This window comes from Xiphophorus maculatus, chromosome 20 (genome assembly GCF_002775205.1).
Source record: "Xiphophorus maculatus strain JP 163 A chromosome 20, X_maculatus-5.0-male, whole genome shotgun sequence".
Lineage (NCBI taxonomy): Eukaryota > Metazoa > Chordata > Actinopteri > Cyprinodontiformes > Poeciliidae > Xiphophorus > Xiphophorus maculatus.
Window position 1 is genome coordinate 27,207,719 of NC_036462.1, and position 19,082 is coordinate 27,226,800.

The 19,082-nt window shown below is 40.7% G+C and overlaps 1 protein-coding gene across 1 annotated transcript; it reads right to left on the reverse strand.

The window, feature by feature from the left end:
• Window positions 1-1,719: 1,719 nt before the first annotated feature.
• LOC102233323 (kelch-like protein 10) lies at window positions 1,720-10,244 on the reverse strand. The gene is made up of 5 exons (XM_005800666.2): window positions 10,093-10,244; window positions 7,418-7,904; window positions 5,030-5,641; window positions 3,032-3,181; window positions 1,720-2,127 (listed from the first exon to the last, which is right to left on the reverse strand). The coding sequence occupies exons 1-5, from the start codon at window positions 10,242-10,244 to the stop codon at window positions 1,762-1,764; spliced, it is 1,767 nt and encodes a 588-aa protein (XP_005800723.1). The 3' UTR covers window positions 1,720-1,761.
• Window positions 10,245-19,082: the final 8,838 nt, after the last annotated feature.

A 19,082-nucleotide genomic window follows, 5' to 3' on the forward strand; every position in this document is an offset into this window, starting at 1 on the left:
CCAATTAATCCGTTCTCATGGAAATACGAGACAGATCAGAACATCAACATATAGTAATGCAGACTGCACTGCAGACACGTAACATGTAAAAAATAACATGCCGTTACAGCCAACATGCTCCATCGTCAATGAGTTGGTAACTAAGGTGACAAGCGCTGCTCCACTTCAAATTAGGTGAGTCACTCATGAAGTGATGTAGAGAAAGGAGTGGGTGTCAAAGTGTTTGTCATTTGCAACATATACAAGTTTTGTTTAACCTATGAGAGCATTTAAGACTTCTTGGGGGATTTTTTTTAATCATTATTTAACAAACATGCATTTCTTGTCTGTTTTTGTCAGACAGCAGGGAAAAAAAACAAAACATGTGAAATAATTGCCATCATTACAGTAAAACGGACTGTTTGTACATGAGGTACTGCTTAGATAGCAGTTTGTCATTCTTTAACAATACTAATTTATGCTTTTTTTTTAAAAAAAATTTAAAAATCTATCCTATTCCTTCCTCTTTACTGATCCTCTACAGGTGGTGGATAAAAGATTAGTTCTCCATATTTGTCCTGGTCGCTGTGACTAATGGCCAGCCTGAGGGGGAATAAGACCAAAGTAGACTTCTGCCACCTTAACACCTCGCAGACTTTTATAATCAATTCCTCTCAAATGTCTTCCAGTGTAAAGGCAGCCAAAGTGGCAAGGCCAGTTTGTTGTTATGGCAACGTTCCACAGATTTGAAACCGACATCCCTAAATGATTTCTTTAAACATGTAAGTTTTTTTTATTTTTGTTATTGTTGCAATCAATGCACTGTGACTACTAAAAGCCACAACTACCAACCAATAACTGACTAGCGAACAATTTTATATTTTCACTATTTTCTCTACCTTCATAAACCAGTGGCACACAGTAGTACTGTAAAAGATGTGCGTGTAAACATACAAAATATTACTGCAACATTGCATATACAACTCAACCAAGGGGTCACAAAAAATTCTGAACAATATGAAAAGTTTCGTAAAGCTCATTTCCCTCAGTTAAGGTTCATGATTTATCAATACAGACAGAATGGACAACACACTCCTGACCTAAAATTAATTAATGGGCCACCTCGCATTTGGAAAACAACATCTTGCTGATCGCTAAGACTTTTGACAAAATGTTGGTTACTATTAATCTAAAAGGTGTTTTATTTTTATTATGTTTTACATAGTGTTTAGCAGTTCCTGGATTCTTTGTGAATATCTTTCAATCTGATTTTGACAAAATGGCTCCCTCCTTAAGGCCTCAGAAAATGGAACATGGAATCAGTAAATGTTTGGAAATTGCTCAAAAAAAATATTCCCAATTGATAGAAATCTACAATTCTTTTTCTTGGACCTTATCTGTGTTCCTTTTACTGACCATTGATTAATTCAACAAGTTTTGTCAAGCAAATTCATCCGAGACCGATCGCAATCACAAGTGACATTCATGCCTGTGAGTCTGTGACAATGTCTGAAAAAACATGTGCAAATGACAACTGAGGAATAAACTCTGAGAAAGGATTTGCAAGTGCAGCCAGATGGTGCATAGCCTCAAAACAACGTGTGATTTGTTATTTTAGCTCCGTCTTACTGACCTAAATGAAAATATTCATGCAAATATTAGCAAAGGAAAAAGCCTGCTGGACAGTGGTTTGATGCTCTCAATGGTATATTGACGATGCAATCTTACACTTGTTCCTGTCTTAGATGATGGCACTGGAGAGAAAGTCTTAATCCGCTAGTTTTAGGAGGAGTCTCCTGAATCTGTTTCGTGGTCCTCCTCTATAGGCAGCAGGGGCAGGGCGTCACGAGGGACCACATACTCCGGCATGTTGGGGAGTCCGGCTATCACGCAGCAACTCACGGCGCTCCGGAAGATCCCCATGCCGCAGACCTCTAACCATTCGTTTCTTGTGGCGTCGTAGCACTCGACATGATAGCTTGTGGTGAAGCCGTTGAAGCCCCCGACCACGAAGAGCCGGTCTTCGACTACTTCAATCCCAAAGTTACTGCGGGTGGTGATCATGGAGGCCACATTTGTCCAGGCGTTAGTCTCGGGGTTGTAAGCCTCCACCGAGCGCAGGCGGCTGTTGCCATCGAAGCCACCGACCTGTTGGGAGAGAGAGGAATGTGTGCTGGGTCAGGGGTTCAACTGAGTCGATCCATATTTTAAGCTCTGATAAAAATCAGCTGGTCATGGCAACAAAAGTTGTTGAAAGGACATGTCAACTATGGTGAAGGACTTTTCTTTCTTTTGGTCTGATCCTCTTCTAAAGATCAGGGGGACTTTTTTTCCAACTGTATCTCATCATGAACTCTTTAAATATAAAATTTTTTTTTTCTTCGAAGAGTTTTTGCGGCGCTAGTGGCTCGTATTTTTTTCTACAGTAGGCAGACAGGAAGGAGGGTGAGGAAGACATGCGGTAAAGGTCGTCGGGACCGGGAGTCGAACCCGCGACGTCCGCGTCGAGGACTAAGGCCTCCAAACGTGGGGCGTGCTAACCCTCCTGCGCCACCACAGCACGCCCCATAACAAAATTTTTAATGAGATTTTGTGAACTCTACCAATAAACTTGAAATGCTCCAACATTCACACTGGTCCTGCTTAGTCAATTGAACTCTGACGTGAACCAAAAAAAAGCAAACTCCGCTCCACCGAAATAAACCTCATACTTGGCTTGGTTCGAATGCACTTGTCTTTGGCGAGCGGACCGGAGGCCGCTGCAAAAGCAGGAAATGGACTAGAGTGCATGGCATTCTGGGTAGATAAACGCTCTTGTCTGGCTCTGGTGGAAGTATTGGCTCGTGGTCTTTCATCAACAATAAAAGAAAAATCCAACCACTGTTAAAATCTGACGGCTCTCCATCTTTGTTCACATGTCGCGAAGAAGGACGTTGCGCTCATGTCGTCTTCAGAGGTTTTTGTGTCGTATCCCTCGGTGGTTCTTGGTGAAGCGGCACCAACAACTTCAGCCCCTGTAACTGGTGGGTTTAGAGTTCGTTCTCGCACTTACCGCATAAACATGACCTGCATATGCAACGACGCCTATCCCACTGCGCTGGCTGTTCATGGGGGAGATCATCGTCCACTGGTTGGTCTCTGGGCTGTAATATTCAGCTGTCTGCAGGCAGTCATGTCCATTGAATCCCCCACAAATGTAAATCTAAAGAAAGAAAGAAAAAAAAAAGTACAAGGATTCAACTGGGACGTTTTTAACTGTGTAAAAGTTTACGTCCCAGTAAAGGTACTTGCTGTTTCACTTGCTCATCAACTTTATTTAGAAACAATAAATTATTTTCAAAAATAATGGGATGAATGATACTGAATATATAGTTTTTTTTTAGTTGACTTCTTTCATTTATGTCAATGTTTTTAAGCGTTACACCTAGTTTAAACTCCACCATCGGACTTTCATCATGACCTCTGACTGCAGTCATGTTTGAATCATTACACTGCGAGAAACAATTCTTAAAGGCAGGAACAATAATAAAATGTTTGCACTCATTTCTTGAGCAAATTAACATTTTTAGCATCCTTGAAACAACAATTAAACAATGTTGGTTTTGACATACATGTAATTATTAATCATTTAACGGAACTATTATAGGGGTCAACTTAAAAGACTACAGCTGCAAATATTTGACTTTTCCTTTTTCCTCAGAGTAAGCTGGCTGACAGCAATAAGACATTATTGAGGAGGAACATTTTGGTGTTTTAACCTTACGACCATAGGTCTGAATGGTTGTCGAATTATGTAAAAATATGCAGTCAATAAGTCATGCAGCCCTTTTTTCAAGACAACCTAAACTTTAATTTTCCATCACGTATTTATTAGTTTAAAGGATAAAACACAAAAGCGCGTGTCAAATCCCGTCGGCCCTAACTTGAAGGTAATAGGAGGGTTAAAAGCTAAGAGATGCTGTTTGTACAGTTACAGTGTAAAATAATAAAAAATAAAAAATCAGCAATATTTTGGTTTATGTAGCTTGTCATAACATAAAAAAAAGAACTGGTATTCATTTTCCAAAATTATGGTTTCATAATGTTAGAACTCGAATTCCTAGTCGTTGTAAAAAAAAAAAGAAATAAAATATGTTATTTGTGTATTTATAAATCTCACAGTTCCATACTAAATATCTAATTCTCAAGCTAAATATTTAGCTTGAGAATTAAGTATTTAATAGGAATGACATTTTTACTTTGCAATCTAAACATTTAGTTCCCAAGTAAATGATAAAAAATTAGCTTGTTAACTAAAAAGTTAGGTAAAAGTGACCATTATCACTAATAGTCTACGTGAACCACATCTTAATACAAGTCAGACATTTTTTTATTGCTAAAAATGTGTGTATAAGAGCAACTGTTTTTGGTAATTCAGCCTGTAGAAGATGCTGGTATTGTGAGCAACAACAACAGGAGAGAATAAAGCACATCGATTCATTGGCATAATCCACATAATTATTTGCGAATGACATCTTGACCTATGAACTTTATTACAGACAAATATGAAATCTCAGTGATGACCTGCTGAAGCTGCGAACCTCTTTCAGATTACTTTGGTACTGAATGATGGACATGATTTAATAAAATTTCAATCTGGCGGACTAGAAATAGTTCTTGCTGAAGGTAAACACACTTTAAAGACATGAGAAGACTTGATGTTCCCCAAAGTCCACTGAATTCAATTATGCGCAACTGACTTTTTCTTCCACTATGCTTTTTTATTTTTAAATGTGTTTTGCAGGTTCAATTGAGGGGAGACAAAGAAGGCAACAATGTGACAACAGCCTAAAAAAGACAATAAATAAACAAACAGTTGGCGGAGACAACCAACATGAACTGGTAGCTGCCATTTGCCGTGTTCATGATTACTTTTCCTGTAAACTTCTAAGACAACAACAACCATTTTATCTTAGCTTTCATCAAGGACACTTGATGGTGCTCTGCTTGTAGTGGCTAACAGAACCTAAGGCAAATAAATGTGTTTTATTGTCATTTTCGTTCCACTCACCTTGTTGTTGAGGGTGGTGCAGTTCGCGTCACTCCTTTGCTCCTGCATTGGAGCAATCAAAGTCCACTGGTTGAGCTCGGGCCGATAGTACTCAGCTGTGCTTAGTCTCATGTGTCCATCATAGCCTCCGATGGCGTAGATGCAGCCGTTCAGCACCGTGACGCTAACGTAGCATCGTTGGTAGTACATGGGAGCCACCTCGTGCCAGTTGCCCTTGATGGGGTCGAACTTGCGCACGCTGTTGAAATGCTCCAGCCTGTCAAAGCCGCCGATGCAGTAGACGAAGTTGTTGAGAAAGATGGTGCCGTGGTAGGCGCGAGGACGCTCCGTGTTGTTGGTCACGTTGATCCAGCAGTCGGCACGGACGTCGTACGCCTCGATGCCGTTGGTGGGACCGCCGCCGCTCCAGCCGCCGATGGCCAGCAGGATGCCAGTCGGCAACCGAGGGCGGGCCAGGGGGTTGCAGACGCCGGTCAAATAAGGCCTGATGGAGAGCAGCTGGGTTATAGTCTTGGTGGCTTCAGAGAGGAGAGAGAGACACGGTCCTTGCGTCAGCGTACTGGGCAGCACTTTGTCTCTGATGTAGTCCACGTCCAACAGGGCCAGCCGGATCTACAAAGAGATGACAAGACAGAGACTGTGCACAGGATGGAATTGATTTCACTTGATTTTATCAGTGGTCCTGATTGGATTATATTTTAGTACATGGGGTGCACACTTTTGGTTTCCCTTGAAAAAGCGAAATCCGTTTAATGCAAGTTATAAGGTGAAAATCATGAACTATTTTACTGAATGTGAAAGCAGACGTGTACATGACAAGTGTAAAGTTCGTCTACGTGACGTTTTGCGAGTTTTCTTTGTTTTAACAGCAGTATATGCCATCAAGGACACTTTCATCAAGTGTCCTTGATGAAAGCTAAGATAAAATGGTTGTAAAGACTGAAATGAATCACATTCAGTGCAGAACCACACAACCAGGCATCACCAACCAGCTGAATTTAGACGTCAACATGCAGAAAAAACCATTGCTACCAACATGTGATATTTGACTGTGTAATATCTTATTTAACCCCCATACCTCCTCTACACACCAGCAATAAAAGTATGGTCACTTATTAGATTAACTATAACTAAACTGTGGACAGAACAATTTTCTGCAATTTCAATGAAAAACAGCAAAAAAAAACCAAGCAAACAAAAAAAGGTGGCGTAATTAAAAGAAATTGTAATGATAAAATATGATAAGAATGTAACTGGTGAAATGCTTGATTCTAATGATATTTCCAGTATTTTAATTTTTTTTTTTTTTGTGTGTTTCTATGTTTTAGATGTAGGACGGGTCCAAGGACTTCCTTACTTGTCCACTAAATAACAAGTAAGGAAACCAAACCAGGAACCAGGAAGTAAAACTCCCAGCAAAATGAAGCATGCTTGTATTCTGGTTATGCTTAAGACGTCCACAGGAAATGTAGTTTATAATTTACGACTATCGTGAACATTGTATTGTATTCAAACAAAAGGTCTTGAATGGTTGTCTCATGGTGGCCGGAGAACTTTCTGGAAATTCAGTAGACCTTAGAAGATCCAGTATACCCTAGCGCTGGGAAGTTTGACTCTTTTCAGACAACCTGCTCTTTTGGGTCTTAATTTATCATCCTGTGTTTTTGCTTCACTTTTCAAATATGAATGTTTTATATGGCATAAATTATTTTTGTATTTGCTTGGTTACAAAAGCAGGCATCCCCACTTTTGTGTAATATTTTAATCAACATTTTGGTTTTTATTTCACACATAAAATAAACAAATGAACTCAGTAACCAAACTACATCCTCAGTGCATGTTGGCATTAAAAGTAAAGAAATTTTTTTTTAAAAAAATCAATCTAGGCTGATGCGCTTTCTGCTCTTATTTAGTATTTGTCCAGTTTTTCAGAACACGCCGTCCAAAAAGAGACAAGTTGCCATGTTGCAAATCAATGAGCAGGGCGGAGCCACTGAGAGTGAGAGCTGAGCAGCGAAAGGAACAAAAAAAAAAGTGAAGCTTCAGTGTTGCCGCTGGAATGGAGATCATATGGTTGGAGTCATTTGCACCACTCTGCATTACATACAGGAGGGCAGAATATATGCCCTCCTGTCTCAGCCACAGAGAAACAAATACTTGCATTAATATTACTCCTATTTCTATCAGTCGCACGCTTTTTATCTCCATCTGAAGATGCGACATGTGAACGTAAAGGGAAAATAAAGAACACATTCAATCTATTAGAATATTATTGAAAAGCCCATTTATTTTTGTAACGTCACCACTAAGTGAAACAGAATATGTAGATTAATTATACACAGATGGATGTTTGACCGCTTTAAGCTACTAACTAGTTAACTACTGTACCTTAGAAAAGAGAGCAGGGAAGTGCGCCTCTCGCTCTTCGAGAGCATGACTGGTCCACCTTAAAATGGCCTCATACACCGTCCTCTCCGTTTTTACGATCAAGTTGTCCGTTTCGATGATGTCGGTGAGCTCCCCGGCAGAGAGCAGCAGGAACTCCTCGCACAGGGCGACGGCCTCGAAGTGCTTCAGAATGTAGCAGTAGATCTTGAAGTGCAGCACGGGCTGCGGGCAGACGGTCGTCGTGTACCTCCACATCCCGATGCAGTTGTCCGGGTGGATCAGGTCCTCGATGAAGATGCAGCAGGCGTGCACGACTTCGGGCGCGCACAGCAGGTTGGCCGTCAGCAGCAGCTGCTGTACGTTGCCCGCGGTGATGGTGAGGGAGTTGGTGTACGCGTAGTCGAGTATGAGCCCCATGACTTCCGCGGATATGCCTGGTATGTGGAAAATCTCTTGGTCGAGGCTGCAACTCCGTGTGAAGAGTTCGCTGAGGAGAAGGCAGGACAGAGAATCATGTTTTACCCTCGCGCAATCGCAACTCTTCAAAAAATATATACATAAGCACAGTAAAAAGAAAAAAAATGATAAGAACAGATACTACTAAGCTAATCAACTTGTGGTTATTCCTTAAACTGACAAAAACCTTTGCGATCTAAGACAGCATTGAAATTGTTATCGCGTTATAACTTTATGTGTATTATAAAAGTGGCAGGAAAAAAGTTTTTGCGACACATTTGTGGTGACTGAGACAATCTGTGAAAACATCAATCTCCTGCACCTCCCCTCTGAGCTACAATAACGATCCCCGCGGATTCCTCCATCCCATTCAAAAACAACCAATCAGAGTCGGGAGGAAGGCCTCTGTCCCTGTCATGTTTGAAAGCTAGGATCAGTGTGCCTGAACTGAAACTATTTTCTTTTTTTTTTTAAAGATGCCTTGAGATGGCATTTGTTGTAAACTGGTGCCGTGTAAACAAGCTGAACCGAACTGAATTGGATCTGGGTCTTCAGCAAAAAACACTCAACCTGGTGAAAGGGAAGAAAAAAAAGGAAGGACAAGCAGAAGAAGGAGAGGAGCATTGATATTTGATATGCGGCTGAAGAATCGGAGAGCCGAAGAAGATTTTCCATGCTCAATGCCCCAATGTGTCTTAAACTCGGACAAAAAAAAAAAAAACACTCTCAGAGGCTGGTAAGAATAAAACACCCAAAACACAAACTCGGTGTGTCTTCACACAGACACAGCAAGGCATGTTCTATTCACAAAGAGCAGGCGAAAGGTTTCCTAGATGTGCTGGTGGAGACAAACCCCAGAGGACTTGCAGCTGTAATTTTAATAAAATGTGGCTCTTGAAAGGCTTGACTCGGAGGGGATGGAGCGCTTTCTCAGAGTTTCACAACTCAAAAGCCAAAGTCCTTTTGTTTTTTATATAGTTCAATGTTGTTCACTGCTTTGTACGTTCAAAAGATGAAAATACCTTTGCAAGAAGCACTAAAGCACAGTCATGTTATGATTCCTTTTTAAGGAAGTACAGGATATTCCAAACTGTTTCGTCTGTGCCGTATATTTGTGCCAGTGCAAGCAAATTTTTTAAACTCTTTTTGCGATTGCACACAATTTCATTTGATGAAATATAAGTGGAAATCAAACAAAATGCAAAAAAAAAAAACCCCAAACGAACAACAACAACAAAACCCTTTCAAATATGTGTAGGCCAAACAGGGATGTCAAGTTTTCTGAAATCCCTGTACGTGAAATCCGTTCTGGAAGAATCGCAGCGCTGCTTCAAAATGCCTGATAAAACCAATTGGACAACGTTCAGCTTATTGAAAACTGGTCGGCTGACGCAGGGTAACATCTAAAATACGCAATGTGCGGCATATTTCAGGAAGAAACAAATGGAGTATCTGTTGATATAAATGAACAGATAATATTAGCCTAATCTTTTTTCAGTAACTAGTTGTCCTTCTGCCTTACTTATTTATTTCCTTTTGCTTAGGAAAAATATAGACATTGTTGCTTTCTGCTTGTGTCTTGGGGAGTGACGCCTCGTGTGTAAAAATGCCACGCAGTGACGCAAACAAACAAACAATGGAGGGAGGAGAGATTGCAGGTGTACAGATAGAAATTTCCTTGAGTAAAATCAGCCCGGTTAGCTCCAAACTGACCGTCTGAGTCAGTCATCGGGGAATGCCCGGAAGCAAGATGACATCCGGTCTAAACGTGGTGCGTCGCCGGACACAGACGTAGTTCTTCTCTTTTGTTGAAACCCGGTGTTTGACACATTTCTGTTCCTCGGGGGGCTACAATCATCTCCTTCGTTTTGTTTGTTCGCAGACCAGAGCTCGGCCTCAAGTCTCAGTCCAGAACACCGGAGCGTGAACTGGAAGTCTGAGCAGTGCACTGCTTTTGAGATATTGATCAACTGGTTTGGATCAAAAAAAAAAAAAAAACCTCGTTGCTATGGTTATGGATCACCACAACTTGTCAGAGTGATATGTCAGAAAAACAAGGACGAAACAAAAGTGGGGGGAAAAAACGGCGCAGTGCTACTCCAACGAGCTGCCGCCTTCTGCGCAATTCCGTCCCACTCAAATCCCCATCTGGACCAGAACATTGCCCCCCTTTTCCAGCTAATTAAAACATAACAAGTCACGTGACTTGCCCGACTTACCAGAAATACGGAGTGCAGTTGCAGAGGATGATCTTGTGAACTGGGAACCCGACGCCCTCGGCTATGATGACGGCGTCGGTCAGCTTTCCCGCCAGGCGGAGCTGGTTGTACACGGAGTCCTGCTCGTTTGGATGCTGGACTTTGTCGCTCATTTTGAACTTTGGAAGAAATTAGAAACATGATCTCTGATTCGGTTGCTATGCAATCACAGCAACTTGGTGGAACTGTACCTCAGAAACTGAAAAAAAAGGGGAAAGTTTGAAAAGTGTTTACCTTCAAAATCCAACTCGGGCCTCTGACTGTCACAGCAGCGTGTCGACACACAGCGGCGGCGGATTTGAGAGAAACGGGACGAATGAATCACTCGAACATGACTCAGGATATATATGTACATATGCATAATTTTAATTTTTTATTTATTCGATTATTTATTTTAGCTATGCCACTCCAATTTTTACTGACCAGGACTGGCGCATCCTGTAGAATTTTTCCTGCTAAACTCAGAACCAAAATTGATAAAAAATAATCTCAATTTAAATGTAGATTTACTGAATATAATGGCTTTGTGGTCTGATGTGTCTTTGTTCTTTCTGCTTCTGTTTTATCTCTTCTTTTTACTTTTTTTTTTACCCGAATAGATGTGCAGATGAAAAACAGTTTCCATTTTCAGACGGCAATCCAAAGAGCTTAACGTCAATTTAAAGGGACAGACTAAAAACTAAAACATTTTACGTTCTCTGTAAAAACAAAGCTTTTCAAAATAAAAGAAAACCCCTCTTCAACTGGCCCTTTTAGCATGCACATTTGCATGCTTTCTATCAATCACATTGATCAGTGATGTGACAAAAAAAGTCTGATTTTTTCTTTCTATCCAACAGTAAGGTGCAAACTGCCTGCTGAAATGCCACAAAACACCGAGTCAGCAGTTCTCTGATAACCTGACGGGTCCAAACGGCTCGAACTGGACGAGCAACTCAGAAATGTATTTCAGCCCAAGACCATTTAGTGCTTCTCAGACAAATAGCAGAATTTTAATGTTTGTCTTTATTCATAAACATATTCCGATCATGACTCATTTTACTCATTTACTCCAACAAAACGAGTATAGACTTATTTAAAAACACGCACACACAACAACAACAACAACAACAACAACAACTCCAGCCTTACAAAACATCAGTTTTACGCAAACACCGTCTTACAAATCCTGGCACCGCCTCCATGTTTTCCATCGGCTTTTATTTACGCGAGAGCCGGTGATTATTTACGCGGAAAACGGAGGTGGGAGGCGTTGCGCCACCCATGAGCTTCACGTTTTGTTTTGTTTGCAGCGTCTCCAGATGAAGCAAAAGCGTTCAGGCTTCACTTCGTTCCCGTTGCGTTTGCGTTCATTCCTCTTTATTTCCCCGAGAAGACAACACATTGGAGCGCTTCTCATTGTGTGCTAGTTTTGTGTGTCGTTATAATTATTATTAGTAGCATTCAATTCATTTTTATTATTGCTATTCATCCGTTACTCTGGGAACAGATGCTGCCTGACAGACTTTGACGGCATTTCTTATGGGAGGACGACATGTGGATGTGGAACCTAATCTTACAAAGTTAATCGTGCAAAGAATATAAAAGCTGAATTTTTTTAAATACAGTAAAAGTGCCTATTTATGCCTCTTGAACTTTTTTACATTATACAACCTGACAACCACTGTGATTTGATGTGACAGGCTTAACAAAAACAGCACACAATTGAGAAGGACACAGGGGTATTGCTCGTTTTGACCCGTTTTTTTTTTTTTTTTTTTGTTTTACTAATAAAAACCTGTCGTTTATGGCGAGACGCTTTCACTCTGAAGGCCTCGGAGGTTTGTTAGGGAACACGAGAGAGGAAACGGCGATCAGGAAAAGGTTTCGGGTTCAGGTTTACGGATGTTCGGTCCATCATCTAAAGACCGAGAAGAGTAGAGGAACAATCCTAACAAAACACGAACCTGCCCTGACCGGGCAAGAAGAACGTTCATCACAACAGCAGCCGAGTCTTTATGGAAATCTTTATGGAAAAGTAGCAAGTAAACCGTTTTTGCTGAATGATGGTCATAAAGTGTCTGATTTTGCAGTTTGCTATAAAACGCGTAGGGGACGAAGCCAGCATGTTGCTCGGTACGATCAAACCAAAACTGGATTATTTGGCTTTCACGCAAAAACTCTGTGTGGCGGAAAACCAAGGCGGCCTGCCACACCAAACACGAGATCAACAGAAAACAAAGTGGTAACAGATTCATGTTCTGGGGGAGAGGGACACAAAAGGTGGTCGGAGTTGATGGAAAGATGGAAAGAGAATCCTGGAGGAAGAACAGAACCCCGCTAGAGTCGGCAAAAGACTGAAGTCTGAGGCAAGAGGTCCACCTTCCAGCAGGAAGACGACCTCAAACGTACAGGTAGAACAGAAGGAGTCAGATCAAACTATATCCGGGTGCCAGAGTGACCTAGTCAAAGTCGGAACTGGACTCAAATGACAAATCTATGGCAAGACCCGAACCTTCCCATTCGTTGACTCTAAAACCAAAGTCTGACTTTGACTGAGCTCTTCCGTGAAGACGAATGAGCAAAAATATAAATCTCCAGATTTATGTGCAAAGCTGGTGCGGACACACGCTCCGAAACCGGAAGCGACCATTAAAGACGTTGTTGCAGGAAGGACCAACCCGCGCACAAACATACATGTTAGACATTTTGTGGTCAATTTAATATGAAATTCTGGCATATATTTCTTCTTCCAATTCACACTAATTTCTATTGATTTCTCATAAACCTCGATAAAACTGATTGCAGTTTGTGGCTGTAATGTGACAAAATGTTAAAAAAGTACCCATAAGTATATTACAACAGTGTTATTAGTTATTAATTATATATATATATATATATATATATATATATATATATATATATATATATATATATATATATATATATATATATATATATATATATATATATATATGTTTGTGTGTGTTTTTACAGTGTGGGGTTGTGGGGGCCACTGTGGGGACGTTTCCTTGGTCCCCTTGAGGGGGAATACTGTTTATGGGGTTAGGGGTTTAGGTGTGTGATGTGTGGGGTTAGGGTAAAGGTTAGGCTGTAGAAAATGAATGGAAGTCAATGTAAAGTGCGTGTATATAAAGCCTGTCTCCCATAAGCAGAGGGTGGGGGGAGGGGGGGGCATCTTTCTTTCTCAGTTGTACCCACTTTCTAGGAAGTGCCTCCAGTGTCTGCTCAGTGTCATTATGTTTTAAAAGAGATGAAATATTAAATTGCATGTAAGAGATCTCCTTACATGACTTTCTGTTGTTACCTCAATAAATCATCATCATTAAACTTCCGCTGACGAACGGTGCCGACTGCTGCAGAGTGAGCCTCTCCAGAGATGATGTTAATGACTTCAACTGAGGAAAATGTAGCTGTCATCAATACACGCCCCCACGAGGAGTAAACACACACACACACACACACATACACGCAACACACACACACACACACACACACATTTGTCAGTTGTTGTTTTTCTTAACCTTTTTCTTGTCAGAAGCCTTTTTATGCGTATTGATTGCATATTTTTGGGCTGTTTAGAAACTCCTTCTAATGTTGCCTCATCTCTTAAAGATTAAGCTGGAGCTTTTTATTTATTTACTTACTTTATTTTTTTCTGGGAGTCAATCTCAGCTAAATTCAGTACAAGATGATGCAAGTATTTTTGGAGGTGTTTTTTTTTTTGTTTTTTTCCTTCTTCTCTCCTTCAGTTTTCTTCCCTCTTTTAGACAAACACAATCTAATCACCTCAGCGCCGAGGCGACACTTAAAAATTGATACGTTGCAAATCATTGGCAGTAATTGCATGTTTGCAGAAAATGGCTCTGGTGACATTTGAGCGTGTCCCAGCGTGGCATTAAGCGGACCTTAAACTGCATCGATCACCAGGAAGCGCATTAGAGGCAAAACCCCGCGCACCTACGTCACATCGACTACATAAAAAGACGTCAGCTCAAAACCCGGCTCGGTTAATGAGCTCGTAAAATCTACACTCGAGTCATAAAGGGGGGAAAAAAATGAAAAAAAGAAAGTTTGGTGAAGTTATTATCCGAACTCCGAGGGAACCTGAAAACAAAAGGTAAATTACGCTTTATCTCCTCTGTGTTTTCTTTTCCGAGAGCCAATAGGGAGACTGCTGACAAAGCAGCAGCAGCATAATCGATGGAGATGGAAATTCACGAGGACCAGCGAGCAGCGGCGTGAAACTGTAGCCACATCACACTGCTTCTAAAAAAAAAAAAAAAAATCAGTCGGTTAGGAAAATGTAAGATTGATTATCAGGCTTCTACGAGCCACTCGGTGCTGTACTCAAACAATTGGAATCAATAAGTCATGCTGCGAACAGAAACATTCAGTCTTCCTTTTTCAGGTTGGTTCTGGGGGGGGAAGAAAAAAAAAAAAAGGTGTAATCGCAGCTTCAAACGCACGCGGTGTGCGCGCGCAAAAAGGCAAAGTCTAGTCAGGTGCCAACCAGCTTTAGGAACGTTGTGATCTATGACTAGTTTATTCAAACTCCCGAAGTCTGGCTTTATGTATTCAGATTCTGCTCTCTTTTTTGTGATGCTTCCAAACAATTTTCTTTTCTTTTCTTTCCTGTTTTTTTTTTGGTCTCCTTTAGGGGTCTTGGGAGTTTGGATGGAGCTCAGAGCTGCTCTCCAGGTTTTAGGTTATCTCATACATATCACAGTTCTGCACATGAATGCACTTCAGTCCCCAATAGACGCGCCGTGTTTTCACCAACAGCTGAGTTCAATCAACTTAAACAATGAGCAGGGGCAATTACTGATGGTTCTGGGGGCACTGCATGACAATGGAGGAGTCTGCTTTGAAAGCGTAAAATAGCACCAACCTAAATAAAAACAGTCTCATGTTTTTGATGCAACTTCGGCTCATTATATCGCGTTTTTTTTGTTGTTTTCTTTCTTTCTCCAGCAACAACTGCTGCATCCTTCGGCAAAACAAAACCATGTTCTGAGGTGATGCAAAAACAGGAAAATAAAGCTGCCAATCCAGGCGGCAATGTTTCCTTTTTTATTAAATTTTTTTTCCTGCTCACACACATAAACAAAACGCTCCTGGTCCTGATGTTGATATTGAAATACGCTGCAGCAGTGGTATCACACAGCAGATGGAAAGCATCTGACATCAAAGTTTAGACTTTCTTGTTTTAAGTCTTAGTTTGCCTCGTCGGTTTAGTTGAATGCTAAGTTAGGGATTTGATTTATTATTAAAACTCTGTTCCAGAGCTTTTTGTTTGTTGCGTTCTCTGGTTTTCGAGCCGATCCAATAAATCACTTTTAGTTTTGCTCCTAAGGTTTTTGAGTGACACATTTTCCTTAGGGGCAGTATAATGCGTTTTCTAGGCCCATTGTTTAATCAAGTAACTATGTTACCTTCAGTTGTAATAAAAATGCTCAATATATCAAATATGACTTAAAAGAAATTTTACTTCCTAGTTTAACACATTGAAATTAGGCCTCTGTCTCTTTAAGTAACTCCTCCTTCAGGAAGTCCACCCAACATGGCTCCTCTATTAACCCTTTAACAACATTTTTACCAGCGTTGCACTGAAACGTAGCTCCTATAATGAGCTCTGCAGGCAGCACAGTTTCACCAGGTGTTTGCTAATTGCTGCTGGCTAGTCTGAAGGAGCCGAGAGGGGGAGTTGCAGAGGAAGAGTCCACTGTGAGGAGGAGCTGCGGCTCGAAGGCGGGGCTAGGTCCACCAAGGCATTTCCCACATCTGGATGGTTGCCGTGGGAGATTAAAGGATTTCTCAAACGTGAATGAATGAATCAAAGCAACACTCCAGGTACGTTTTTGATGATGGAATAACATTATAACACGATTTAAAGCTATTTTTAACAATACCGCCTCTTTAAAAATCATGTAAATCTGTACATACACGCTGATGTATGGACATGCAGATACAACAGGTGGATGTAAACATGATTTAAAGCCGCTGAAATTTATAATCTGCATCTCACAGATTAAGATTAGAGTGTTAAAAGTTTGTCTGAGGAAGGTGAAGCTCATGTCATACTGCTTCAACACTCACACGACGATACATTTCACGCGCTTACTGCCTTTACTTTCGATGATGATGCCTTAGAACTCATGAAAACCTAAAACTCAATTTAGAAGAAATTGGTCGCTACTTTGAAAAGCATTTCAAGTCAAATCTGTGTTCATGTACTGTCCAGTATATCTGATCCAGGCTCCTTTTGCATGAATTACTGTTTCTTAAGCCTTGTCTACAGTTTCTTGAGAACAGTCCATAGTTTGTCTGTTGGGTCTTGGTCAGCTCCGTTTGTTGGCACAGTGGCACTAGAGCCATCAGCAGGTGTTGGTATCTTAGTGACTGTGGGCAGGTGTTAAGTCCAGGTGGAAAGCATCATCTCCATAAACCTGGTCAGCAGAAGGAAGCATGAAGTGCAGATGGTTTCTTGCTTTAGATTTGAGAAAACGCCGGGGAGCAGCAGCAGCAGACGGCACGGCTCCCTAAATCAACGCTTAACGTGAAAAACTCACATTGAACCTCAAGCGGCCAGGACTCTGTGCATCTCCACTTTTCTTCGAAATTGATTTCTAAATGAAATGGAAATTTACTTTGATATGAGAAGAGAACTTTGGATGGCTGAGCAGCAGTGCACTCCTTGTTTCTCCTTAATCCAGGTATGTTGTTTTTTTTTTTATTGTTGTTGCTGCTGGATACATCTGTTTGTGGGGACTGCAGCTGCTGTTTATGGTTTGTGAACCTCCTCCAAACACTTAGAAGGGATTTCACTAAAAATCCTTTCAAAATAATGGGTTTTCCTGTTGCTGTTAGCACTTTTGTCCTATCACACTTTTTCCTTCCACCTAACTTTCCACTGTGACAATTGGATACGGCACTCTGAGCAGCTGCTTCGTCATCTCCTGCGGTTTATCTTCATTGTCAGGGATGTAATCTCTGTAAAGTCATCCATCTTTTCTATTAATGGCACAACACAACATTTGAATCTACAAAAGCCAAAATGTTTAAATTGGTCTTATGTTATATGTTTGTATATTATTTTGTGTTTTCATCAGCTGTAAGCCATAAACAAAATGACAGAAATAAGCACTTGAAATATTTTACTGTGTGTAATGAATTAATAACATATGAGGATTTTTTTGTTTATTGAAAAACGGGAATGAAAGAACCATCCAATCACATTATTCACCGAGACGGACCTGCATGTCGTTTTCAGTCATAATTTAACGCCACGGTTTTAACATGTGGCTGCTGACAATTCTCAATGAAAAACAACTGTTGATTCTCAATTTTATTGTTGAATGCAAACACAACCAGTAAACAATTGCCATGCCTTTCCTGACTCTACTGAGTCTGGATTGAAAGTAAACACACCAGACATGACTACCAAACCAAATCAGTTTTAAAGAATATATTATTTGAGGAATTAGAATACTTTGATAGGATTCTCAGTCTATTCAAACTTTGTTCCACAGAAGTAGTTTGCTTCTTCCTTATTGCCTTTTACCAAAAACACCCCGCAGGAATATATGCAGCCAAAACGTCTACACACATTAAAGATCATAGCATTTATTTCCCCTCGGTTTTTCAGATGTTGTCGCGTTGCAAAAACAAACTTAAATGTTTGGAGGAGGTTCACAAACCATGCACAATTTTAAAAAGGCTTCACATTAAAAAGTGAAAGGTTTGCCAGGTGACAAAATTCAGATTCCTAAATGAGCCCAAATCAAATTCCCCTACAATTCATAAATTACAGTAAACCAAATCAACCTGCGTGCAATTTGAGCTCGGCGTAAACCCGGCTGCTCTGAGAAAGCCTCAGAGACATTTTTATTTCTGATTTTACTGCAAATTTTCCCCCCAAAATTGGTCAAAAACATTGAGCTTAAGTGACCGCTGCCTCAGCCTCACTTGATGTCAAGTTATCGTCTGCGATCGATACGGCGAGCAATAAAACGTCACGTTCAACATCATACATTAGCGCAAATATTGTAAAAAAAAATTCCTTGGAAATATTTCCAAATCATCGCCACAAAATCTGTGATTTTTGATTGCAATTTAAAAAAACCAAACTAAAACAATCACAAAATCCTAGAGGAACTCTATTTGTTGACATTTTAGCACTTTATTTGGTTTTGTCAATATATTCTGGCACAACCGGTCCTTTAAGAACACTCAGATTTTTGATACGGCCCAAAATGAAAATGAGTTTGACACTCCTGACCTACAGTATTGCACACAGAATCTTATAGTTCTTTTACCAAATTATAGTTTGATGTGTTCCAAGAAGGAAGTGGGAATGAAAATCTCAATCTCCTGATTATGTCTAGGACTGTTCTCCCTGCTGAGCCACAGCTGTAGCTGTAGCTGTTTCAGTTCGAGTCTTAGCCTCCCTCCATCTCAAGGACAAATCCCAGGTGTGAGGAGCCGGGACCATCCGAAGACCCCGCAATGATGAGCCTGAAGAAGCTTCAATTCAACAGGTACAAAACAAATTCTGGACTAGAGTACTCATGGTCACGAGATGGAGCGCGTTGTTTAGCCTGTTTTCTCTCCCTCGTTCACAGAAAACGGTTTTCACAATATTTAGACGCCGTTTTAATGGGAGGAAAGGCCACAATGAAAGTGGTTTCTGCTTTCATACCACATCTGATAGCCACACTGGCAGAGAAGAAGAAAATGAGAGACAAAAAACCTCAACAGTGGGTGAGAAAAATAAAATACAATACAGTAAATTGCTAGTTGAAAAATTTCTTCTTTTACTGCTACAAAAAACAGAGTCCAGGAGGAACCAGGACTGCTGCTTTATCAGTCAGCAGAGCAGACGCTTAAGAAGCATAGAGTCGAGTATAGAGAAAACCAGGTCTACAATGATGCTGCAGTTATCAGTATGG